Raw genomic sequence first — 26,277 nt, forward strand, 5'->3', positions numbered from 1 at the left:
AATGGCGACTCCTTGCTCTTGCGGCCCCGCCCCGGCGGGCCTCCGAGAGCCAATCAGCGCGGTCGTTGCGCGGTGCGTCACGGCGCGCGGAGAGGGGGCTGCCCCCCCGGCTATTCCCGGATGGCACCGCCTCCCGCCGCAGGGCGTCGCTAGACAGAGGCGGTGCAGGCGGCCGGGGGGGGGCGGCTGCCGGGAACAGCCGTGCGGGAAACCCAGCTGAGTTCCGGGCAGAGCCGTGACGTCACGCGGTCGCCGCCGCCGCCGCCACCGCCTCTTAAAGGGGCCGCGTCGCGCCGGGCGGGCCCGTGCGCCGTGCTGGGAGCAGCGCCCCCGCGTGGGGAAAGGGGGATGGATCCCTGTGGAGCAAACGGGGATGGATCCCTGTGGGGCGGTGGGGATCGATCCCATACGGTTGTGAGGATCATCCCTGTGGGGCTGTGGGGATCAATCCTATAGACTGTGGGGGTTGATCCCATAGGACTGTGGAGATCATCCCTGTGGGGATCATTCCTATAGGGCTGTGGGGGTTGATCCCATAGGATTGTGGGGATCACCCCTGTGGGGCTGGGGAGATCGGTCCATGTGGGGATCAGTCCCTGTGGGGCTGTGGGGATCGATCCCTGTGGGGATCAGTCCCCATGGGGCTGTGGAGATTGATCCCTGTGGGGCTGTGGGGATCAGTCTCCATGGGGCTGTAGGGATTGATCCCCATGGGTCTGTGCGGATCGATTGCTGTGGGCTGTGGGGATCGATCCCTGTGGGGATCAGTCCCCATCGGGCTGTAGGGATTGATCCCCGTGGGGCTGTGGGGATCAGTCTCCATGGGGCTGTAGGGATTGATCCCCGTGGGGCTGTGCAGATCGATTGCTGTGAGCTGTGGGGATCATCCCTGTGGGGCTGTGGGGATCAATCCCCCATAGGATTGTGGGGATTGATCCCTGTGGGGCTGTAGGGATCAGTCTCCATGGGGCTGTAGGGATGAATCCCTGTGGGGCTGTGGGGATCAGTCCCTGTGGGGATGGATCCCTGTGGGGATGGATCCCTGTGGGGCTGTGGGGATCAATCCCTGTGGGGCTGTGGGGATCAGTCCCCATGGGGCTCTGGGGATCGGTGCCTGCAGGGCTGTGGGGATCGGTCCCTGTGGGGCTATGGGGATCGATCCCCATGAAGTTCTGGGGATGGATCCCTGTGGGGCTCAGCGTGTCAGCCCCCCGCAGCAGGGCTGTGGGGATCAGCCCCTGCGTGGCAGCCCCTCCCCAGCGCCCGGTGCCACGGACAGGCCGCACACTGGTGGTTTACAAAAGAGACTTTATTGCTGGGCACAGCCAGGGACAGGCGAGGATCACCCGGGCTTCTGCCGCCCTGGCCCTGCTGTCCCGGCCCCGCAGCTCAGAGAAACCCGCGTGAAAACTGCCTGTGGCCCACAGGAGATTCTGTGAGGGCAGGTGACCTGCGGGCTGGGGCCCACATGGGGCTGGGAACCACAAAGAGCCGGTGCCCAGTGCCTCCCCACACCGGGAGCCTCGGGGCCACCGGTGTCTCAGGGCTGCCTGCAGCCGGCACACGGAACCGACCGGTCACACCTTCTGTGGGGAGGGAAGCTGTGGCAGGACCCCGAGGCCGGGACAGCACTGGACAATTTGAAGGAAAATCATTCTTAAAGGTAAAGCAAGTTTATATATTGGGTTATGTGAACAGCAGCAGCCTCGTGCTGGGGGAGCAGGATGGGGCTTGCAGCAGGGGTTGAGTATGTAAGAGCCAAGCTGGGCTGAGCCAGGCAGAGCCCCCAAGTCACCCTGTGCTGCCTTTCTGCTGCCTCACTCAGGGCATGGAGTGAAGCTGCAGAAAGCAGGACACAGGGAGGAAAGCACAGGACGTGGGCATGGGCATGAGCCTGAGCTGTGCCAGGACCCCCGCAGAAAGCAGACGCTCAGAAATGCTCATGGTCCGGTGCTGGGCAGGTGTCAAGGCCTTTTCCTGATGGTCTAGAGCCTCACATGGCAACAGTGCATCCCATATCCCTCTGGAAACAAGTCCCTAGCTGTGGCAGCTGCTCCAGCATCGCTGCCTACGTGTCCCCCTCTCCCAGGGCAGCAAGCGTGGACCCCACTGCCTGCTGCCACCACCTCTGTGGGTGTGGAGGGAGCAGATCCAGCACCCCACCTCCATGCTGCTCCCTGCCCTTGGGACTCGCCATGGATGTCTGGCAGGTCCCTGACCCGTGTGAGAAGCCTGCAGCTTGTGCTGTTCCTGCCACAACCCCGGGGCACAGTGGGGAGCAGCAGCTGTGTGACACCCCTCAGGCCCAGCTGCAGGGTGGCTTCGTGCAAAGGTCACCCAGTCCTTGGGAGGGCAGAGAGGAGCAGCCCCACCTGCCCCACGCCAGCTCAGCTTTGCCATGTGCTGCACCAACAACAGGATTTGCTCAGCTCTTCCCTCCGTGCACCGGCTGCATCCCAGTTCCTCTGGTCCCCCGAAGGAGCAGCCGGTTTGGGTGCTGGGAGTCTTCTTGCCTGTGGAGTGGCTGCACAGGGGGCTGGTGGGCTACTTGCAGGAAGCTTTCTTGACACCAGGTTTTTCTTATGGAGGACTCTTGAACTTTCAGCTGTACAGCTTCTTGGGATCAGCACTCTCCAGCTGGGTCAGGGCCCTGTCACTCAAAGCACATCTTCAGGTGTGGGGCAAGAAGGCTGCAGCAGGAATGGTCTCCAAGGGTGATTTAGTAGTGTAAGAAAAACAGTTCCGTGTTCCTAATGTTTATGTGCTAAAACTAAAATATAAAATACACCTTGTACAAGCAGGCAGGGGATCGGCATCGGCTCTGCAGGGTAAGAAGGATGCATCGTGTACACTTCCCTGGGGCTCCAGGGCAGGGAGAGCTCGAAATGTGAGTGATACTGTGTTCAGCTGTCATCCACAACCCTTGTGCTCTGCAGCCTGTCCTACTCGCTGTCACTCTTGTCCACCAGTACCGCGTCAGTCTCCTCCGTGATCTCCAGCAGGGTGTGCACGTCGGGGCTTTCCCCACGCATCAGATCTGAATTTTCTCCTTCCTCTCCACCAACCTCCACCAGCTCTGTGGCTTTCACCTCCACCTCACCCTCTCTTATTTTCTTGACATGGAAAGTGAAGGGCGGCACTTTGTAGACGGCTGTCTTGGACCTGGCATAGATGGTGTGGTCAGGGGTGAAAGACTTCCTCAGTTTGTCCCGAGAGCTCTTCATCTTCTCTCTCCTTTCATTAGTCACAATTTTAGTGCCCAGTTTGTTCATCCTCTTCTCCAGGTTGTGCCGGGTCTTCTCCAAGTTGTGGCGGGTCTTCTCCAGGTTTTCCTTGGTCTTTAGCTTAGTCTTTTCCATTTTCTCCTTTGAGAATGCCTTCTTAAAGTCATCCACCCTTTTCATGCCGCTCCTTTTGATGCGTTCTGCCCGTGACTCTTCAATAATCTCCTCAATCTCCACCTCCTCATCCGAGGAGAGCTGGATGTGGTCCTCCTCCGCATGGTCCTCACCCACAGGGACCTCCTCACCCTCACCTTCCTTCTCCAGCTTTTCACCTTCCTTTAGGGACTTGCTGATGCTCAGTTTAGATGGGAGCTTCACTTCATCCTGCAAGACACAGAGCGGAGCCAGTGAGACACACAGACACCGGCAGCCCTGGAGCCAGCCCGTCCTCGTCCTCCCTCCCACGGCGCCAGAGACATCGGCCTCCACCCAGCTAAACACACCCAGGTACCTCAGGCCTGGGCTCATCCTCCCTTACTGCAGCTGATAAGTCATTGTGAAGAGGATCTGCTTAGGACTCTCCTGTACCAGGACTCAGGCACCAGCTCTGCTCACCCTAGGCCGGCTCCAAACTCATCTGTGACGCCAGAAGTACTGGAAAGGCAGCCCAGCACTGAAACTGGAGCCTTTTCCCTTCCTCTGTCTGTGTCTGTCCTGTGCCCTCCAGTTTCATCTTTATCCCAGACCTGACCATCATAGCCCCTCACTCCAGGGACATGTGGACCACCAGGACAGTGTCTTCAGGTCTCCAGCCTGGCCAGGTCCAGCTGCAGCCCCAGGCACAGCACAGGGCTGCAGAGGCACAGCCAGAGCTGAGAGTCTGGCCACAGCACAGTGTGCACACTCTGTCCTGGCCACCCCAGGCTGCACTCAGACTTTCCCAAGGCCTCAGGATCCAGATGTGGGGCTGGGACATCTCTTGGGATGCAGCAGGCTTCCCTGTTTTTCCTATTTCTCCACTGGGGAATAAGTTAGAGAATTTGCCCAAGTCCATATCTGGAGATGGTGGAGACAGTGGCCCAAACTCACACAGCCTGGTCTGCAAGGATACACAGCTCTACTTAGGACAGAGCTGAATTCATTCAGCTTCTCCACGAGCCTGAGCCAGCCAAGTTCCTGATCCCAGTGTCAGAGGACAAGCATGTGCCTGGGAGAGGGGCACAGGTCTGGAGTGGGATTGGTTTTCATCTGAGCAGCACATAGCATGCGTCCCTGCTGCAGTGATTCACCTCTCTGTTCCCGGGACAGGCTGGAAATAGCCCATCACTGTACAGAGCCTCACAGCTGCAGGGCTGCAGCTCACGCTCAGAAATGTATTGCCCAAGCAGTTTTAATCTACAGAGCTGGGTGGGAGAGGCGGGAGCTGCCAGGAGCAGCCTGTCAGAAATCCAGCAGCAGCCAAAGGGCAATGTGTGGAACGGGCACTCAGCATGCAGAGCTGCTGGGCTGAGGTTTGGAGAAGAGCCTGGGCAGCAGCACAGCCAGTGCCACTCTGAGCCTTGGGGCAGGCAGCAGCAGAACAGAGCAAGGATGGGATTCCAGTCCTGCACTGGCAGAACCAGGCCCAGGGAAATCAAGGGGCAGCCCCAGGTGCACCCCAAGTGCTTGGCAAATCCTGGAACACCGGCAGTGATTTGCCTGCCCCTGGCTTGGGGACGTGCCCTGGGACAGCAGGGTGACTTTGCTGTGCGTGTCACAGCAGCTGCCACTGCTCCACTGCAGCCGTGCACGAAGGAGCTGCACAGGTGCCAAGAGGCAGGACAGGGGGGATGGTCATTCCCTCAGGCATGAGGAGGGGTGTTCCTGGTGCTGCTGTGGGACAGAACATCCCGGTCCTGCTCAGAGCCGGAAGGGACGGCGTGTGTGCACACCCTCACCCTGAGTGCTGTCCCACTGCACGCCACTGCCCCGCCTCACCAAGTCACTGCCACTCTGGGGCTCTGCCCTGAGCTCCTGGACAGAAGCTGGAGCAGATGCTCTCCCTGCAGACAGGGTGCTGTGCCCAGCCCTCTGTGCTGTCCCCAGCCTTGCCTTCCCTTGCACCCCTGGAGAAGTGACACAACTCATGGGATACGTGACTCCAGCACAACTTCACCTGTGTGAAATCCAGATGCTTTCAGCTGCTTTCTCTTTTTTTTCCCAAGCACAGGTACTGGTCCTGAGGCCAGCTGAAGCTCTGGAAGCACAAGGGCATCTGGAGAAACCTTTGTGAGCAGTGAAAAGCCAGCTCCATGGAGCACTGGGCTCACTGAGGATGGCATGGGTTGCAGTGTCTGTGGTGAAAGCACAGTGCCTACTGGAGCAGAGCTTTCATTCTGGGTGTTCTTCAGAGCAGAGAACTGTGCTGGGTGAAGCTCTTCACCCTCCAGATCACAGGTCACGTCTCATACACTTTGTGGAGATTAAGGTGAAGTGGCCAACATGTGTTTTCTTCATTTGATGAGCCACTTCAGCAGAAAACAATACACACGTTCTCCAGAGGGCCAGGTCAGTCCAGGGCAAACCCACATCAGGGGGAAGGCAGGGATCCTGTTCTCCACAACAACACCTGCCAGAGCAATCCCAGAAAATTCCAGGGACCCTGCCCAGCCAGCAGAACATCAGGAACTCCAGCCACTTCCTTCCCTCTGAGGCAACACAATGAGCCAGAACAAAGGCATCCCCCTCTCGCCTGGCACAGCTGTCCCTGGAAATGGGCCATATCCTGCAAACCCTGATCCTATCAGCCCCTTGTGAGCTCCAGAATATGTGTTTGCAGAAAGAAACACCACCTCAAATCTCCAAGTCTGTCATATAAATAACAACCTTTCCTCGTGCTACACCAGCATATCCAGCTCTTGAGTGAATTTTCTGATGTGATGGGATGGGCTGTGCCAGCAATGCTCCCATCCAGCCTCAGCAGCACCCTGCAGCTTTGGATACATGGCACAGTGGGAGGAACCCCTCTTGGGGTGCCTGCAGATCTCCCTAATCCTGCACTTCACCTGGAGAGCAGCAGCTGCCCAGCTCTGTGATCCCACAGGCTGCACTCTCACTTCTCCCACTCTGCTGGCCCTGCTCCATCCCCACAGCCTCGCAGTGCTCACAGCTCTGCTGAGCCCCTGTCAGGAGGCACTTCATGGATCAGACCCAGAGGCAAAGAGGGAGCACAGCCCTTCCCATACGGAAGGATCCCAGCCTCTCCCCTTGGGACTGTTTCCAAGAGCTTTTCTCCAGCTGTGTTTGGGAAACCCTTCGTGTCCTGCTCCTGGCCTCTCTCCTAGGCATAATTCCTGCATTTCCCACCCTCAGCCCATCTCTTCCTCACTGATTGCTGATCTGACCAGTAGATAACCAGCTGGGGGACCACTGGAGGATTCTCAACGGTGTGCTAAGGGACAGTCCCCAGAGTCCAGCTCACCTGCATTCAGGGAGCATTCCTGTGGATTCAGGCACAGCACAGCTGGTGGGAGAACATCCACAGCTCTGGCACATCTTAATGGGGATCAGCACGTTCTGTTGAGCATCCCTTGAATGTACCACCCCCCTGCACCCAGGCACTGCCCAAAAGCCACCAAGAGTCTCCTCCTCCCTGCCCACGAGGTTTCTCCAGTGGGGAAGGGGAACTGCCTGGTTTGGGCAGAACAAGCCTGCAGACACAGGCCTGGAGGATAATGGGACGTGACTGGAACAATCAAGAACCATCCCAGGCCCATGGCTGGCTGCTGCACAAATCCCTGCTCTGTCCGAGCAAGGCACTATGCTCTCTGCACTTCATTTCGCTCATGACTCATCCAGTTGAGCCACATTTTTAACACCAGGCATTCTATTTTTACTCAGAAAACACTGATCCTGAAGTAGGCGAGTCCAAAATCCTGGGTCTTGGCATCCCTGCCTGTTGGGGTGTTCAAAACCTGGCTCGCAATCAGCAGAGGCAAACCAGTTCTGTCCTCTCTGCTTGCATCCAACTGGCACAAGGACAGCGGGTAAACAACATTTTTCAGAAGATTTTGTTACCAGCAAACTCTGTGTACAGTGCAGAGCTGCACCCAGCAGCAGGACAGGGATAGGGAGCCTGCCTTATCCCTGCAGCACAGACCTCCGGGGATGAGCTGTGCTTTGGGAAGCTCCCTGGCACTGAGCCGGTCCATCTGTGGACTTTGTGGGCACCCAGAGGGGCCCCAGTGCCCACAGGCAGCCCCAAGGGCAGCTGGCTGCCAGCTGCTCTGTGTCCTCCTACTTCAAACAATCCCGAGCTGTCGGATCCTCAGCAGCCTCTCCTCGGCTCCCCAGAGTGGGCTTTTATCTGACATTGTTTTCGAGTTCCCTGGCAGTGAGTCACCCGCAGCCCACGGCCATGGACACCCGCCTGGTTGCTACAACACACGTAAACACTTCCCCTGGCGTATAAAAGGCCAAGGAGACACAGAGCTGAGCTGCATTCCCAGTCAGTGTGTAAGGAACAGAGTCCCAGCACTCCCAGCCACTCTGGTCTCCAGTTGGAAGGTTTAATGGAAGGTTCTCACATGCACATGCAAATCACATCTGCAATTCATTTCACTCCGTTATTTTTACACAACTGCAACAGCACAAACAGAGGGTTTGGTTGATGTTTGCAGCCGTAACATGCAGAAAACAACCAGCTTACATTCCTGGCCTCCACTATGACCAAATCAGGCTGATCCCAACACTTTGTGAGCTGTAGCCCCTCCTGCAGCCCAGCCCTCCCTCTGCCCACCCGGGCAGCACAGCCTGGCCCTGGCCTCGGGGAGCCTGGGGGAGGATGAGGAGGAGCTTGGGCAGCAAACAGCCCTCCAGGTCAGGTCAAACTGTGCCAGAGGAGAACAAGTTCTGCTCGCGTTTCCATGATAACTGCTCCGCTGTGCCAGGCCTCAGAGGACACTGTTTTGTGCTGACCTTCCAGCAGTGTCATGGGAAGGAGGATTATTCCTGAGTAACAACAGCATGGCTGAGAAGCACCCTGAACACAGCAGGGCTCAGGAGTGTCCAGATACCCTGCACAGAGGGGGCTGTGCTTTCCTCTCCAGTGCCTTGGTGGAACAGACATTTTCTGCGGAGACTGAAATTGCTAGATTTTTTTTTCCTAGATCACAAATAAAAGAGGCTTTTCTTACATCTGACATTCTCCTTGAAAAGGAGAAGTTTTCCCTAGCAGCTTTGAGCAGAGACCACAATTCCTAGACTTGGTTCACCCTCATCTGGCTCTTGGAATATTCCTGTCCACCCAAGCAGCATTCCCACTGACAGTGCTGCACATGCTGCTGGGTGTTTTATGGGGTGTTTTATCCAGTAGCTTGGGGTGTTTTATGCAGTAGCTGCACAAAGACAGGAAGGCAGCAGGCCACTGTGGCTGAAATGTTATATGAACAGCTATTAAAGTCACCACTCCCGTGTGTGCAGGACCTGACTCTGAGCAAGCAGCCCCAGGGCCTGTGGCCAGACAGAAATGGGAGATGCTGCAGGGGCTGCCTGAGGCATTGAAGTTTATGTCACAGTTTGTGCTCTCTGCCTGTTTTACCTGTTTAAAACAACAACTTCAAACCACATCACAATCACAAACTAATGCTCACAAGAAGCCTGAGGAGGTGGGTGTTCCAGGGCTGCGTTTCACAGGGAGAAACGGCAGCTCAAAGAACAGGAGGGATTTGCCCAGTCACAGCAGACACGAGCAGAGCCAACTGCCCCAGGCCATTGCCCTTCATGCAAGCCACGCAGCAGCTCCTCCTGAGGGAAAATCCCAGCTCCTCACACCCACGCTCATGCAGCAAGCACATTAGTCAGCAGCAGGAGCAGCCTTGGAGGTCTGAGAGCCTGAGGCAGCCCCAAGCAGGCGAGAAGCAAAGGCTCAGAATCAGCAGCTCCCAGAGCTTCGGAAGAGGTTCAGAGTGATCTTCGGGGGGTGCCGCTGACGAGGCCCTAAACTGCTGCCTCCTCGGGTGTCTTCTGCTGCCCTGGGCCTGTCTCCACGGGCTGGGCTCAGAGGGCAGTCCCTGGCGAAGACTCAAGGCATACCCGTGGCATCTTCTCGGGCTAAGATGAGGAAAACCGCGTTTCAATGGCCGGGGAAAGGAAGCACAATGGAAACACTTACCTGTTCCTTCCGGGAATCGGACTGAGAACAACCGGGATCCGGGTTAGCACGAGAACAGGCAGAGAGAAAAGGCACAGGGTATGTTTTAGTAAAGGAAGAAGCCAGGAAGCAGAATTTGACAGAAAAGAGAGTCAGCAAAGATCTGTGAGATGGAATAGTGTCCGTCTCTGATTCAGAAGGCTGCAGGAGAGACAGGATCCTTTCTGCGGGTTCAGGAACATTCCCACTGACACTGCCACAGGGCCAGAGTCTGCTCACGATCACAGGGATTCAGTGTCACCTCTTGGGGACATGTCTCCCTTTGCCGTGGTGTAGTGAACTCAGTTTGCTTGTAAGTGTAAGATCATGAAAGAAGGGTGGTGATTTTAAAGCCCTGTGTTTATTGATTGAAGTGCAGAGGCTGCAGAGATTGAAACAGGCGGGTGCAACTCCAGAACTCTATCCGCTGGTTTTGTCACGTACTGACCTTCCCCTAAATCAGCGCCAGATAATTCCCAGCAGCTCCCAGATCTCTGCACCCAGTGACACAGCAAAGTCAGGCATGGCCTTGACTCTGGGTTCCAAAATGTGTGTCAAATAGTGCCAAGAGGTTCATGAAAAGAGAAGCCTCAAGCCTTAAGAGACAAGACTTTTGAGTCCTGATGTAAGAAGTCACCAAGGAATACTGCTGAGGTAAAAAGATCTAAAATATGAGGGGAGAAAGCAAATCAGGTTGGGATTAGGTAAATGTTAGAGGGATAAATAGTTCATTTTCTAGTAGCATCTCCCTGACTAGCAGAGTCCTCCCAGTCTCTGTAATTCTGGGTCTTGTGCAAGCTGCCTGGCACTTCTTTCTGTCAGGCACATCCAGTTACCCTGTGTCCTGAAAGCTGTGTCTGAAAAGCTGCATCTGCTTCATGAGCTGTGAGAAACAGCTGCCTGGGACAGGCACCAGAGCTGGTGCAAAGGAAGGGAGGGAGGGTGGGGAGAGGAGGAGTCTGTGCTTGGAAAAATGCTTCTGCCTTTAGTGAGTCAGAAGAGAGGGAGAGCTGTAGGAAACAGAGAAGTAAATAGATTGAGAGTGAAAAGGAGCTTTTTTTCCCTCTGGCAGCATTAAGAAGTTTTGATGCCTTTATCAGTCTCCTTGTACCACTGGCTTTGCTCTCAGATCTTCTCCTCACGGATAAATCTGTCTGAGCTGATTGATGACTCCGGAGCTGCTCCTGAACAGCAAAGCAGCAAGGATGGTGTTTGTACTACAGATCGTTTGCAGACACTGACATTTGCATCCTCACATAAACCTGGAGACTAAACATCCTGAAACTTTTTATTCTAAATATTTGATTTTCCTTTACTGATACTGCACATTTTGTTTCTTTGTCTATCTCGCAGCTGGAAAGTGGAACCACAATTCTTCAGGTGCTCTGTAACTTGTAGGAGATCTTGCAGAATCAAGAGAACAATCCCAAATGGGATAAAAGAGGGCTAAGCCTGTTGCTGAATAGTTTATAAGTCACTGCTGTGCCTTCTGGGTTGTGCTCATGAGAGGCCTGAGGGAGGAATTTGTGATAGGAGGGATATTACCTTGGGATTGTTTTCATGAGCCACTACTCATCCAATCTAAGCCTATCCCAATGGCTGGGCAGCCTCTGGCCCTTTGCTCTGAGACAGTTTATGGCTGCACAGCTCAGCCTGGAACTACAATGGTGAAAGGATTTTAGCAAAGCAAACAATTCTGGCACCAACTGCTTATAAATAATAGCTGAGCAATGAAATATTAATGCAGTTGATACTAGACTGCAACAGAGAAATCCATGCTCCAGAGCTGTCTACTGGTAGACTGGTAATCTGCACTAAAAGAAATCTTAAGAGTCAGAGCTATTAACATCCTGAATTTTTTAAGGCTCAGTCTCCTCTGAATTATTATCTTGAAACTCTTATAGTTCCATAATATGCAGAGAGTATGCAAGATTTTTGTACATTGGGATGTTCATGTGGTTCCCCTGCAATGGAAGCAGCACTGACAGGAGCTGCTTTTGGCTGAATTTTCAGTGAAAGTGAAACCTGCTTTTTATTTTAAAGTATTATCAGAAAATGAATACAGCAGCTGCTGCAATGCAAATCCCTGCTGTGACCCACTGGGAAGAGGGATGATGTTCCAGCACAGAGAGCTCTCAGCCACGTGGAACCAGCTGGTCTTGCAGGAAAAGCACCCTGTGGATACCTGGTGCCTGTGACCATCCCAGTGCTGTCACCAAAATTGCTTTGGAAATTCCTATTTAGTTTTTAATGCTGGCAGCTGGGCAGGCTGCACTGAACTGCAGGCACGTCACCCACCCAGGCTGTCCCTCAGGGCTGTGGATCTTCCTGGCTCTTGTCAATGCTCCACTGCCATTAAACTCATCACAAATGAGTTTCTGAATGATTAATTTGAAACAAAACCATAGCTCAGGGCAGCTGCCATTCTGTTTGGGCAGTGGAGAAAGGCTGCAGCCCGGGGGCAGTGGGTTTGTATTCCCTGGGGTCCCTGCCCTGTGCTTCTCCTCAGCTCCCTGAGCTCATGCCTTTTTCCACACTCTTTTTGAGGAGCACAGACCCAAAACCGAGGCAGTTCAGGTCTGGCCTCTGAATCTGTCACATTAATGTGTGGGTTTGAAATCTACCCCTCCTTCTCTCCATGTACAGTCTCCCATCCGTATAAGGCCCACGCGAGCACAAAGCCAGGCTGGGCTATTTATATTTCCTTGCCCAGCCCTACCCACCCAACACTGCATGGCTGGGATCCAGGTCCCACCCTGCTCTCCCAACAGCACAGCCCTTCCCAGGGAAACTCACATCTCACACAGCTCAGAGCAGCCACCAAAGCCCCCTGAAGAGCACATGAGCCCCACGGGACCTCCAAACAGGACAGTGTGGGGAGCACGCACTCACACCCCTCAGCAAAGCTGCTCTTCCCAACAAAAACACTGCACATCCCCAGGGCTCCCAGAGTTCCCAGAGCTCAGCCCACACGAGCCTCAAAATAAAGGACTGGCACACTTTAGAAATTCAATACTCCGTGTGCGTGTCGAGTGCTGCAGGGGTTTGTCCGGTTGTGACAAAATCAGCCTTTGGCATTTGCAGAAATAAGTTTAATTGTCAAAAACAGTTTGGAGGAAAATGCCAAGCTTACATAAACTGCCACGTGCTGCTCTCCAGCTGAACACGGCACAAAGTCTGGTTTTAGAGCAGTAGCTGCTTGCACAGGACATCCATTATTTAACCATGAACTGCAGTAACCAGCCCCATGTTCAGGATCCTAAAAACCAGGAGATTTGGGATGAAGTCACTTTAGTTTGTTTTTATTAGCAACCACTCTCACGGAATTTTTTGGTGTCCTGATTTCTCTGAAAGACAGGAGCCCAGGACAGAGGCACAAAGGAAGCTCTGAGCTCTGCTCCCAGGGGCTGCTGAGCAGTGCAGGCACTCCCTGACATCAGACTTTTTAGGAAGGTAGGTTCTGCACTGAATGTTTGTGTACACATTGGCCTGTCAAAGCTGTCACCTCTGCTTTGTCTCAGCAAGTTTTCAAATGAGAAAGATGGGGCAATTTGGAAGGGCACAGTTGTTTTTGAGTTTTATTCTAAAGAATTTATTTAATTACCTATATTAAGTCGATACAAAAACTCTTATGTCAGAGAAATCAGACCAGCTCCTGGCAAAATCAGCTCAAAGAGGATAAGCAAGTGAGAAAACACAAGCACAGATGGGACTGAGAGTGATGCCTGTAAATGTTCTGCTCAGTACCTCCCCTCGGCCAGGATGTGGGAATGGTATCCAGCCCTACACTTTCTCCCCCAAATTTTGAAACCACCCCACCAGATGTGATCAGGATCATGCCACAGGTCAGGCTTTCCCTGATAAAAATTTGGTTTTCATCTCCTCCTAATCTACAGCAAGCAAAACACAATTCTCACAGGCAGTCTGACTTCCCTCCGAGGTGCAAAAGGTCTTATTTGCACTCCCAAAATAAACCCTCCACAATGGCTGAATCCTCAGGACTCAATGCTGAGAGAATAATCAAATATCATGAACCAGAAAAGAGCTCATTTATCTTTACCTCTTTTATTTCACCCAACTGCAGAACTGTGCAATATTGAACCCTATTAGAGCAGGACTCTTGCTCTGCTCAGATCTCTCACCCGAAAACAACCACGCTGCTGTAAAAAATTATGGAATTTTTTACATCTCTAAGGATGAGTTTATCTCTTGTTCTCCAAAACAAAAGACCAGTAAATGTTTGGACTTTTTGCCACAGCAACTGGGAGCACACAGGAGTCACCCCCAGCTTGGGAAAGTAGCTTTCCCCGAGTCAGAGAGGAGCAATAATGTGCTCAGCACTACAGAATTAATTACATGACCAGCAAGGTACCCAAGGGACACTTCGGGAGGTGGGGGTCTGAGAAGTGACACACCGAATTAGACGAGAGTTATTTTGTAATTATTTGGTTTTAAGTGTAGACACGGTTAGGAAAGCACAGTGAATTGCTCAGTTAACCCCAGGGTGGACTCCAGTGCTGGATGCTTTCCCTCCAGGGCAGGGTCTGCCCCATTCCCATGGAAGTGCCAGCATGTCCATGAGGCACAAACAAATCCATTTCACATGGTGCAAACCTGGAGAATTCCTTACCTGTGCTCTGTGACATTCAAATCACACTAAATTCCATGCTGGGAAATATCCCAAATCCCAAATAATTTTTCCCCCCAATGCCTCCATGATTCCTCAAGTCCCTGGCACAGCCCCTGGCCAAAGGACTCTTTCCAAGGCTGCTCTGTCCTCACCACAGCAGCAGGGGCAGGCCCCAAGCCTTTAGAAACAGAATTGCTTTTTCATATTCAAAAAGAAACTCTGCTCAATATCAATAAGCCACAGCAGACCAACACAAACTGCTCATGAAACACTAACCTGCAGATGTTTGGGATGCTTCCCAAGGACCTTGAACCTTGCCAACTTCCTACCTATTTCCGTAACTGACATGGAATGTTATGTTTAAACAATTCCTTCCACTCCTCTCATTTTGCAGTTGTTGTTGCTTCTATTTTATTTTTCCATGGAATTACTGATAGAAAGAGCTCATAATAAATCCACACACATGTATCTGGCTATGACTGGTTGTGTTTCCTGTATGATCTGAACAGGCTTTCAGCCTTTCAGTCGTGATAAAACAACAAATGCTCACACTCTGAACCAAGAAGTCCCACAGGTACGTCTGACCCCTGAGCCTGTCATGAGCCACTCGCCCTCAAACCTCACAGAAAGGACCATTCTCCATTTTATTCTGCTTTTCTTCTCTCTCTTCCCATGATCAGCACTGGAAGCTTCTCCATTTGTTCCTAGTGCTGGCTATTATTAACCCAGAGGCTTTCAACTGTAGCATTAACTGTTTCACTCACTTTTCTCCCCTGGCCCAATAGAAGAGTTTGCTCTGATGCAGAAATCTAACTCCAGGCAGGAAACCTGACAGAAACATGTTCCTCTCTCTCTCTCTCTCTCTCCTTGTTTAATGTTATGTGAAAACTCCAACTCTTAGTGCAGGGGGTGAACATCAAGCAAACCAAAGTTGTTACTGAGACCAAACAACAAGGAGGCTCAAGGCTTGCAGGATGCAGAAGAAAGAAGATGGGAATTGTACAAGCCCTCAGCAAAGGCCACCCTGAGCACCACCAAGCTCAGGGGGCTGGGCTGGATTTTCTCTGACAGCTCTATCTGCCCTGCCTGGTCAGATTAACCCTGAGGCTGGGGTTACTATCACTTGTTACCAGATGCATGTCACAAATTTGAAATATCATCGGTCTCCACGTAGCCATACACATGGTGTCTCTCGGTAGAAGGCACGTTGGCAGATGGATTTACAACACCCCCTTCCAGATCCCAGAGCACTATTGCTCTTTGTTGAGCTAAGCAGTTAAATCGGGTTATTTTGATACTTCTGGCCCATTGCACTGAGTTCTTAGCGCTGGGAACTCACGATTGATCTCTATCCGCATTAAAATTCCTGTCAAACGGGACAACTCTGTCAAACTTTGTCTTAGGACGCACAGAAAATGTTAAACCACGAATGAGAGTGACGGGGGACCCGCCTCAGTTTGGACTGCCAGACAATCTGGGGAGTTTGGGAGAGAGCTGGGCCGAACATGCAGCGCGACAGGACCCTCAGCAAAGAAAACACCCACTAATAACAGGATGTAAAGACATCATGAAACAGCTCCTTACCTGATAGATCATGACTTTGAAGTTCCTGCGTTTCAGGAGCTCCGCTTCGTTGGCCTCCAGCTTCTTGATCTGCCCGGCTTGCTTCTCCAGGTTCTGCCGCACCGTTTTCACGTTGACGCTCACCTTGCGCACCTTCTCCAGCATTTTGTTGACGGTGTTGCTGGTGGTGGTGTGTGCCTTGGTCAGCTTGGTCAGCTCTCCCTGGATGCTGGTCACTGCGCTATCCATCTCTTGCTGTCTCTCCTCCAGCTGTGTTTGGGTCAGCTGGATCTGATCCACCGCTCCGATGATCTTGTCCAGAAGGGTCAGCACCATCACGCCGTTGATCTGGTCTGCTTTGATGGGCTCCTCGGGTGCTTGCTCCTCCGAGGTCTCAGAAACAGTGGGTGGCTCGATGATTTGCAAGGTGGTGTCCTCCATGGTCGCTCGGGAGTCCTGGCTCACCCGGAGAAGCTGTCACCGCAGGGAGAGAGCAGGGAAAACTGAGCCCGAGCCTCAGCTCAACTCCGCGCTGGGAGAGGCGCCAGGAATGGGGAGCGCAGTGAGTGAGCGTCTGTGCTGAAATTCAAATGGCACAGCCCCGCACAGCCGGCCAGTGGAACTGCCCTGCAAAATTTTCCAGGCTTGCAGGTCATTGGCTGACTCCACCTCAGCTATAGAAAAGGAGCCGCTGCCAAATGCCTGCTGACCCACCCTTTTGAAATGATTAAAATAGTTGGAGGGGAGACGATGGCTCTGCATGCAAACACAAGCACGGCTCAGCCAGGAATGCAAGCTCTGGAACTGCAGCCGCCCCTGCTTTACTCTCAGTCTAAAGGCATTGAAGTAACAGGAGGAAAAAACAAAATCCTTTAGTAAACGGCTCGGGAAGCTGCTGGGAAGAGAGTGGGAAGCAAGCAGCCCCATCTGGGCACAGCTGTGAGCACTGAAGGCTGGTTTAAACAACTGCACATGCTGAAGTTCAGCTGGAAGTTCAGACCTTTTGCCAGTACTTAGGTTTGGTGGGTTTTTTTTCCAGGACTATGACAGCCTGAATTTCAGTACTTTAAACAAATGCTACAGTTTGAATTCAGCAGTTACAGCATGAAAAGTGGACTGGAATCTAAGATACAAGTCTGTATCTTAGGAATGCCCCCTCCCATGTATGAATGTGCAAGAGGCACACACGGTACATGCAGGGTGCAACACTCTCCACACAGATTTAACTCAGAGAAGGACAACTCCCTCCTGAGTGAGGCAGCTGGGCACTCCCCCTAAAGGAGCTCTCCCAGCCCTGCAATCCTCGAGCCTCCTGCAGGTCCAGTCACCAGACTTTAAATGCGGGACACTACTTGTAAACAAAACCCAAATTACTCGTGGATTTAGTGGTAAAAACCCTAAATGATTTAAAACAGGGAGACACGTGGGAGGTGCCACCACAGACCCTGCAACAAGCCAGCTGAACACGCCAGGAATGTGGAGAAGGAAAGTTCAGATCTTGGGAGTGACCCTGGGCCAGAGCCTTCTCTGGTCCCGGGGTTGCCTCAGCCAGAGGGAACCAAGGACAGAGCTGCCACTTGGGAAGCTGTGGGCACACGGGGAAGGTGGCAGCTGCCCTCATTTACAGCTTTGACCCGGGGTATTGACCCTCAGCACTCCTGCCAGGCCCAGCCTGCTCTCAGCCTTCGCTGGGGCAGAGCGGGATCCAGCCCAGCTACCCCGGGCTGCAGAGGACGCTGTTCGTGCCCAGTGCTCACAGCAGCCAGCGCTGTCCCTGCCGTGTCCCTGCCCCGTGACTGCTCGCTGTCCCCACTGACCTGCGCCTGGTGGCTCTGGGATCACAGCACTTGTGCCCTGTGCCCCCATTGTGTCACGCAGTGAGAACAGGCTGCTTTCTGTGCACTGATCTTTCCTGGAGGGAGCTTTTTCCAGAGTTTATTTCCAGTGTTTGCTGCTGCTGCTGAGAGTTCCATGAAAAAAAGGTTCATCCCAAGGCCCCAGAGCTGTTTGTCCCTGGGGTCACCTGCTCCACAGGTGAGTGTAGGGACTCAGGTGCAGGGCAGGGCACACATGGACCAGAGCTCCTTTAATTTCTCTTCAGAAATTCTGAATTTATGAGTTCAGCCTTTAAAGTGTTATGTGGAGACTCATCAGGGTCATAATACAAATTCCACTGAAGTAACAGATTAATTAATTAATTGAGCACTTGATCAAAGCCTGAAGCTTTCAGAGGTCAGTTGTGGAGCAAAGCTGATATTTGAAGTGTTCAACACCCATTCCATGCATGACTGCAATGCCTCTCTGTCCATTTGGGAATAATAATTTTTAAAAAATCTGCCTGAGTAGGTCAGCATGGATAGAACCAGACAAGCCCACAGGCCAGGGATGGATATTTGCTCGTGGGGCTCAGGGAGCTGAAGTGCCCACAGCAGTTATCCTGGGCTGGGACGCCACGAGCCATTTTCTGTGTCTGGATTACCTTCACTCAGCCCTTTCCTGCTGCGGAGACACCCAGGAGCAGCCAAGGGCTGGGAATTTGCAGCCTCAGCCCGGAGCCGATCTCTTCCAGCAGAACACCGCCCGGACCTGGGGCTGCTCCTCGGATGTCGCTGTCCCGGGCCGGGCACGGGGCCTCGACCGGACCGGACCGGAGGAGAGGCCGCGACCTCGCACCCAGGACACGCTCACCGTGACGTCACGCCGCCGCTCATGACGTCACCCACCGCGGCGCGGTGCCGCCTCTATCATCACGTCCGGGGCGGGGCCGCGCGCGGTCGCCGGGAGACGTGCGCGTGACAGCGCCCCGCGCGGACGGTGACGCGCGGACGGGAGCCGGCTCGGGTCAGGCGGCGGCAGCGGCAGCGGCAGCAGCAGCGGCGGCAGGTAATGGCGGGGAACGGAACGGGGCTGGACACGATGAGGGCGGCATGGGATGGGGTGGGGATGCCGCGCCGGGCCGGGCTCCAGGCGCAGCCGCGCTGTGTCGGGGCGGCGCAGGCGGGCAGGCCTCGGTGCCTGCCCCCGGCCCGCTCCTCACGGCCCGTGTCCGCAGAGGCCGCGGCGGGAGCGGCGCCGCCATGGGGGAGCTGTTCCGCAGCGAGGAGATGACCCTGGCGCAGCTGTTCCTGCAGTCCGAGGCCGCGTACTGCTGTGTCAGCGAGCTGGGCGAGCTGGGCAAGGTCCAGTTCCGCGACGTGAGTGTCCCCGCCGCGATGGCGGCACCGGGAGCGCCGGGAGCGCCGGGGCCCGTGGCGTGGGCCTTTGCTGAGTGCCGTGTCTCTCCCTGCAGCTGAACCCCGACGTGAACGTGTTCCACCGTAAATTCGTCAATGAGGTCCGGAGGTGCGAGGAGATGGACCGAAAGCTCCGTACGTTCCCGCTGGGGTTGATGTGGCTCTGACTCTGCGGCTTTTTTGGTTAAAAATATAAAAAACGAACAGTGGAGGCAGGCTGAAGCTGCAGGGTGGCGTTTGGAACAGGGCAGAGGGGGGTTAAAAACGCCAGTCACTTGTTTTTAAAATTTTAAAAGCTTAATAGTAATAAAATGGTTATAAAAGTAGCAATATACTTAGAGGAATAAAAATTTTGACAATTTGGATTAGGACAATATGACACAATAAAAGCAAAGAGTTAGGGACAGTCCAGGTACCTCTTTCTGGGCAAAATAAAACCAAAAAAGGACCCACGTTAACAGAGATTAACCCTTAAAAGCAACAGCCTCTTGCATATTCATACACCTCATACAGGATGCATAAATCCCATTCAAACAAAGGATTCTGTCTGGTCAGTGTCAACTTCTTCCTCTGAATCCTGACAGCATCTTCAGGGCTGAGGAGGCAGGAAGAAGTTCGTTTATTCTGATAATGGAGCAATAAATTCTTTTTCTCTGAAAGATTTAGGTGTCCTGTGGCTGCTGTCTTGGTGCGAGTACCTCATTCCTTTTTTAAAAAAAATATCCCACAAACATAGTTTCTATTTTAACATTATGTTATAACCTAAAACTGTATTTAACACACTACTGTAAAAATTAATTCAGCATAACTTTCTAACATAACACATATAATATTCATTTTAATATTTGTGAAAAGCCAGTCATAAAATGCACATTTTTCACAGAGGTGAGGGCACAGGCAGGGCTCGCTGCCTCCAGGGATTCACCTCCCCTGGAAAGATAACTCTGGCCAAAGCAGACACCTTGGAATAGGAGGTGAAGGAATCAGCTGCTGCTGGGGCCAGGGGCAGGTTGAGGGAACTGTTTGACACTAAAATGTCTGTAATTAACATTTTTAATGCTGTCTCGGCAGGGTTTGTGGAGAAGGAGATTAAAAAGGCAAATATTCCCATCATGGACACGGGTGAAAACCCAGAGGTGCCTTTTCCACGTGACATGATTGACCTGGAGGTAATGATGTGTTGAGACTTAAACCAGTATTTGATTCTGGGTGGAAGCAGGGGAAATTGTCTCTGTGGGAGGATGCTTGCAGGATTTAGTGGCAGAGGGGCATTAGCTCAGTGTCCAGCTGTCCCTGGAAGCAGCTCTGCCAGCTCACATTGTCCAAATGCAGAAGTGAGAGTCCTCAGTAGGAATTTCACCACTGAAATGAGCCAAAAACTGCTGGAACCACATGGTTTGTGGTGGTGGGGCATAAAGTTTATCACGGTTTTATTGATTTGAAGAAACTCTATCAATGCAGTCCGTAAAAGTCTGGCTGGCTGTGAGAAGCCTGCAGATGCCTCCAGATGTGGATCTGTGCCACAGCAGGCTGGAGATGCACCTGTAAATCCATGCAAATTGGGTGGGGATGTGAAGCATCTCACTTGCCTCTGTGTGCTGACAGACTGAACAGCACTTAATTATGGAATTAAGTCCTTTTTCTTTCTCCTTTTCACATCTTCCAGGCAAACTTTGAGAAAATTGAAAATGAGCTTAAAGAAATCAACACCAACCAGGAGGCTCTGAAGAGAAACTTCTTGGAGCTGACAGAATTAAAGTTTATACTGCGTAAAACTCAGCAGTTTTTTGATGAGGTCAGAATACCGGTGGGGTTTAACACTTGGGGAGCTGGTTCTTCTCACAGAAATTACCATTTTTATTCTCAAATATATTTCAGTTGCTGTTTCGGACAGCAAGGTCATTTTATGCTTTGTTTGAGAAAGCTGCACAAATTATTTTCCATTTTTCATGCAGTACACATAGCTACCCATGATTTACCTTCCACAATGCTGGGTTGGGTTTGTTCTAGTTAAGCAGTGGTTTGTCTAAAAATTGTGTGAATAATTAAGATGTGAGTAGTTTTGAAAGCACATCAACAGCCCCAAAATGTGCTGCTACAGTGAGCACTGTCCCCAGTGGGTCAGAGTTTCTTTGGTGCACATGCAGAGGACTTAAAATGGAGCTGAATTTCTCTTCAGCCTTTAAAGTGTTACATGGAGACTCATCAGGGTCGCAATACAAAGTCCACTGAAGTAATAGATTAATTAATGAATTGAGCCTTTGATCAAACCCTGAAGCTTTCAGAGGTCAGTTGTGGAGCAAAGCTGACATTTAAAGTCTTGGACATTTTGTCAAATGCCATCTGGGCCAGGAACTGGCAACTTTCACTAGACCTGAGAGCAGCTTCTCCAATGTCATTCATGGCACTGACATAAATCCTGCTTGGGACAAGACATAACCCTTCCTTGTAAAGCTGAGGTATCTCAAGAGTCTTGGCAGTTCTCTCAGAGAGCTCCTGTGTGTTTTTCAGGACGTGTTTTTGCTGAGTAGATGTCCTGTTTCCTCTAATCTCAGGATTTGATCAAAGAACTCTTAACGGAAATGGCTCCTGCTATTTACAAGGGCTATTGTCAAGTGGAGCTGGACTCCTGCACACTTCAGGCCATTTATCTAACAGTTTGTTTTTTGTTGTATTGCCTGTTCAGGCACCAAGGTTGGTCCTGTGCCAGTCACAGTCACTGCTGACACAGATAGTGCTGCTGGGTTGTGGGGTTGATTTCAGTACAAAAACCCCTTGTCTTCGAGTGTTGGATGTTCCATTACAAATGTCCCTTGGACAAACAGGTTTAACTTGATAATTCATTACTTTGCTGTGTTAAAGTAGCACTGCCTGTTCTGAGTATCATGTAAAACCAAGTGCTGAGCACTTCTGTATTGAGAAGGAATCCCAGACTGGTTTGGGGTGGGAAGGACCTTAAAGCTCATCCCCATCCACCCCCCTGCCATGGGCAGGGACACCTGCTACATCAGGTTACTCCAAGCCCCATCCAGCCTGGCCTTGTTCATTACTGTCCTCTCTGCCCACTGCTCTTTTTCAACTGCAGTTGGGATCAAGCTCAATTTAAAGACCAAAATCAATTTTCTAAACAGTCCATGACAGGTCACCCACAGCCTTACACAAACCAGCCACAGAAAGCTCAGATATGTTCTGCGTCTCTTTCATGTGGTAATAAAACAAAATACACCAAATAACATGCTGCTCTACATAAAAGCCAACAGAACAGCTCACAGGTGATGTTCAGTAAAATGTCAGTGTGGACAGTTTAAACCTGTCTCAGCTTTCTGTGCTCAGCAAACAGCTGGGGGGAGCCCCGAGCAGCCCAGAGCTGCCTCTGCTCACCATCCCAGAGTGGCCAACTTCCTCCATGCTGCCATTGCACAGCACTTTCAACACTTGAAGACTACAATGACTTGTAATTAAGACTGTTATTCATAGTAATGAGTTGCACAAGAAATGGCTGACTCTCCAGTTCCTTCATGCTGGGCATTCACTCTCCACGGTTTGAACACGGTGGGAGGGAGGGTGGCAAAATGTCCCCTTGTTCTTCCTGTGACCATTCCAGCCCAAGCAGCCATTTCTTGTTCCAACACACCATGTTGATGATTATGCTCCTTTTCTCAGTCTTCTTGTCCTTGCTTATGAAGAGCCATATGAGCTGGAGAGATTTCTCTGAGAGCTTTGCCTAGAGTGTGAGCGTAAAAGAAGACTGGAAAAGTAACGGTTAATGGCATGCAGTCCCTTCTTCCTCCCTCTGACTCTTCTGCCATCTGCTTTCCTCTGTTTGCTTTGCATCTGTCACTTCTGTCTGGCTCTGGGTTAATAGATGGTGACATGAATCCTTTTTAGTTCTTGTGAACGTTGATTTTTGTCCTGTTTGTGACCTGGAAGGGGCTTGAATTGTATGGGTTTGTACTGGGCATCCAGAACTGTCACAGGGCAGGGCTGCAATCATCAGTGGAGAAAATGAACCTTTTTTGAGATTAAAGGTGCTGATCAGGGGATCAATAAGCAATTTTAAAATGTTTAATAATGAAAGCTCTTGTATAATGCATCTTGATTACTGTCATGGAAATGCTTGGGAGATTCCAATCCTGAACGACCTCACATAGTAAAAACTACTCCACAATAACTCTGATATTTCACTCACTGCTGGCGAAAACTGAGACTAAAAGTAGATTTTTCAGAATCCTGTTTTCCTGCACTGGGACTGGGTAGCTCTTCCATTTCCACAGTCTCAATTTTTTATTTCTATTAAATCCCCCAGTAGTTATCCAGCTTTGGTTATCCTTCCTGCTGCAGAGCTGCTGCTGCTGTGCCATTTCCTTTTTAGAATCATTGTGCTCATCAAATCAGAGTTGTTGAGAAATTAATTTAAGAAACATGGAGTTTGTAATGCAAATAATCCTTGCAAGAACATTTTCTTTTAGTTAAACTAGTCTAATCCACATTTATTTTAAATTGTTTTGCTTTATAATTCCACCCCCTCTAAGCTGGACTTGTCCTGAATAAAGGACATAGAGCCCAAATGGGCCAAGCTAATATTAAACATATATAACAAATTCTCTCTCTCAGGTGAGGCAAATCCAAAGGTGTCACATTGTCCTTCCTTTTTCATTAGTCATCTGCTAAAATGTGCTGCACATCACAAAAAATTACCCCAAACAGTGTCTTGGTTACTGGAAATACAATACAAGCCTCTAACAATTGTAACTTACTGTTCTTCAACATCCTGAACTTGAGATGTCAAACAGTTGCTGGGATGTTTGGTCTGTGTGTTTCATTTTCAGGTACCAAACTTTCTTACTTTAGTTGTGTTCTCTATGAACTGAATTTCCATTCAGTTTTTGATGTTGCAACAAGTCTCCTTAAAGCTGAAAGGATCAGGAATTCCTGTGTTGCCTTTCCAAGCCACGTGAAGGGCTCCCTCCCTCGTGTAACATCCTAAGTGTGTGTACAAGCAGTTGAGCTGCTTTTGGTGTCAGCCTTGCAAAAACTCTCTTGTATATGGCAAACACTTTGATTTGACAAGCAGGTGAAGCTTTGGGGAGATTTTCACTCTGACACAACTGTTGCCCACATACAGAGGCTGGGGCTGAGTTACTGCACTTGCCACAGGTTTTGCAAGGCTGTGCTCTGTGTGTGTGGACGTGATGTGTCCTTGGGTCAAACTCTGCCTTCCAGTGTGATTTAACAAGTTCCCATGGTGGCTTTGTGGGAAAGACCTGCATTCCACAGAGGGTAGACTTTGGCCCTCTGGTTGTGCTCAGGAACTGTAATCTTTGGCATTTCATTTAATAAGCTGCAGAGGTAGAACTAAATGTGAGGCGGGGTTGAACAAGTGTGAAGATGGTGCACAAGAGGATATGATTTGAGCATCCTTGACCTGAATTTCTGACACTTAAAAGCCATATTCCTAAGGATTTTAACCTGCAAATTGGTTGCAAAGAGGGCCAGTGTAAAACTGTCCTGTTTTGGTGCCTTGCTGGCCAAGAGATGAGCCATGTTGCTGGCCTGCTCCGAGCAGTGTTTGTGTCTGATGGTGAACCATACGGTGAACAAGGATAAATTATTTAATATCTGGGGAAATACATGATTCAAATGTGTTTCCCTGGTTTGTGCCATTAAAAATGGTTCTTGGGAACATCACTTGTTTAAAACTTGAAATTTTTTTTAATTCTGCCTTTCTTCAGACTTCTATATCTCCCAGCCCCTTTGTTGCAACAGTCCTCAAGCATTTCTTGTATGGAAGCCCTGCTGAGCCATTCCATTTTTCCTCTTGTTTTTCTCCTTCCACGTGTGATTCTTGCTGTCTTTTCTGTCATCTTGTTCCTCTTTTTGCTGTCTTATGTTTGCTCTTCCTTTTCTTTCCTTTCCTTTCTTCTTTTCTTTTCTTTCTTTGTCTCCCACAACTATCTCCTGGCTCCTCATTCCCTGCATGCCACTAACTGGTTTCATTAGATATTAATTGATTTGTGAATTCAGGCTGAATTGCATCATCAGCAGATGGCGGATCCAGACCTGCTGGAGGAATCCTCTTCACTGCTGGAGCCGAGTGAGATGGGAAGAGGTGCCCCGCTCCGACTCGGGTAATTGCAGTCCAGGATTGCTGATTGGGGATTATCAACCCTTGCAAGCAGCAATGGTTTGAGCACAGTTGTGGAACTTTCCACACCAAGCAGATGAAAGCTGATCTAAAACTGGCTGTTGCTCTCTGCTCTTTTCCTTCCCATATTCACTTCCCAGTTCATGTTTGTGCCTCACAAGTTTCTCTGCACCAAACAGTTAATCCAGTTTGTTCTGTGTAAGCCTGTCTGGTTGTTTCCTCAGACCTTCTGAGATCTCAGAGCTTTGTTGAAACTTGTGACTACTGTGGGCACATAATGGTCTGAAATAACTGTGTAGTTCTACATCCTCTTTATCAGCTGCTTCCAGGCTTCCTTGTGTGTTGTGGAATACTTTATCTGGACATGGGGTTTGGTCCAGTGAGGTCTCAGAGTGAGCCCAGGACATAGTCACTGCCAGCCATGGCTGCTGTAACCCTTGTAGCCAGTGTACCAGGACTGTAGGGGAATGAAGGTTAGAAACTGTATATCTAAATGCATTTGTTTCTCTTATAAGCATGATTTATATATTTTTAAAAGATTATTTAATTCTGTTAAAAAACAGAGGCCTGTGCTGTAGTGCAGTTATATTGCTGTGTGTTACCTCTGTGTATTCAGAGGACCTTCCATTTTGCTTAATTCACAGAATTACAGAATCACTGGGTTGGAAGAACCTTCAAGACCATGAAGTCCAACCCAGCCCCAACACCTCAACTAAACCCTGGCACCCAGTGCCACATCCAGGCTTTTTTTAAACGCATCTAGGGACGGTGACTCCACCACCTCCCTGGGTAGACCATTCCAGAACTTTATCACCTTTCTATAAAAAACTTCTTCCTTATATCCAACCTGTATTTCCCTTGTCATAGGTTGAGACTGTGACCTCTCATTCTGTCAGTGCTGCCTGGAGAACGAGACCAACCCCCACCTGATTACAACCACCCTTCAGGAAGTTGTAGAGAGTGATAAGGTCACCTCTGAGTCTCTTTTTCTCCAGGCTGAACACCCCCAGCTCCCTCAGCCATCCCTCACAGGGATTTTGTTCCAGGCCCCTCACCAGCCTCGTTGCCCTCTGTTGTATTTGTGTTGCCCCCAGACGAGGGAAGGAATGATGAATCTGACTCCATGTTCTCAGAAGGCTAATTTATTATTTTATGATACTATATTATATTAAAGAATGCTATACTAAACTATACTAAAGAATACAGAAAGGATACTTAGAGAAGGCTAAAACTTGTGGCTCTCTCCAGAGTCCTGACACAGCTTGGCCCCAATTGGCCAATGAGTCAAAACAATTCACACGAAACCAATGAAA

The 26,277-nt window shown here is 50.9% G+C and overlaps 2 protein-coding genes across 4 annotated transcripts in view; one reads left to right on the plus strand and one right to left on the minus strand.

Annotated features, from left to right (window-relative positions):
* Window positions 1-1,291: 1,291 nt before the first annotated feature.
* On the minus strand, window positions 1,292-16,228 carry CAVIN1 (caveolae associated protein 1). The gene is made up of 2 exons (XM_041426309.1): window positions 15,608-16,228; window positions 1,292-3,608 (listed from the first exon to the last, which is right to left on the minus strand). Exons 1-2 carry the CDS (start codon window positions 16,025-16,027, stop codon window positions 2,943-2,945), a joined length of 1,086 nt encoding a protein of 361 aa, XP_041282243.1. The 5' UTR covers window positions 16,028-16,228; the 3' UTR covers window positions 1,292-2,942.
* A 2,125-nt stretch (window positions 16,229-18,353) lies between these two features.
* The window catches only part of ATP6V0A1 (ATPase H+ transporting V0 subunit a1), a 30,558-nt gene continuing 22,634 nt past the window's right edge, over window positions 18,354-26,277 (plus strand). Inside the window, exons 1-6 of one of the 3 annotated variants that reach the window (XM_041426595.1) lie at window positions 18,354-18,462; window positions 18,635-18,780; window positions 18,876-18,954; window positions 19,891-19,988; window positions 20,486-20,614; window positions 24,844-24,947. In XM_041426595.1, the coding sequence (XP_041282529.1) occupies window positions 18,664-18,780; window positions 18,876-18,954; window positions 19,891-19,988; window positions 20,486-20,614; window positions 24,844-24,947 (527 nt within the window). In that variant the 5' untranslated portion in view covers window positions 18,354-18,462; window positions 18,635-18,663. Of the gene's footprint in view, window positions 18,470-18,634; window positions 18,781-18,875; window positions 18,955-19,890; window positions 19,989-20,485; window positions 20,615-24,843; window positions 24,948-26,277 lie in introns of all 3 variants that reach the window. The other 2 variants (XM_041426594.1, XM_041426596.1) reach the window with 2 other exon arrangements.

The sequence above is a fragment of the Onychostruthus taczanowskii genome, unplaced genomic scaffold (assembly GCF_017590055.1).
Source record: "Onychostruthus taczanowskii isolate IOZ18803 unplaced genomic scaffold, ASM1759005v1 scaffold91, whole genome shotgun sequence".
Taxonomy (NCBI): domain Eukaryota; kingdom Metazoa; phylum Chordata; class Aves; order Passeriformes; family Passeridae; genus Onychostruthus; species Onychostruthus taczanowskii.

What these genes read in the sequence shown, in the direction of transcription:
- CAVIN1 (XM_041426309.1), bottom strand. Translation starts at nt 16,027, where the DNA reads ATGGAGGACACCACCTTGCAAATCATCGAGCCACCCACTGTTTCTGAG. An exon ending in TCAAAGTCATGATCTATCAG is followed by an intron (nt 3,609 to 15,607) that starts GTAAGGAGCTGT and finishes TGTGTCTTGCAG; the next exon opens with GATGAAGTGAAGCTCCCATC.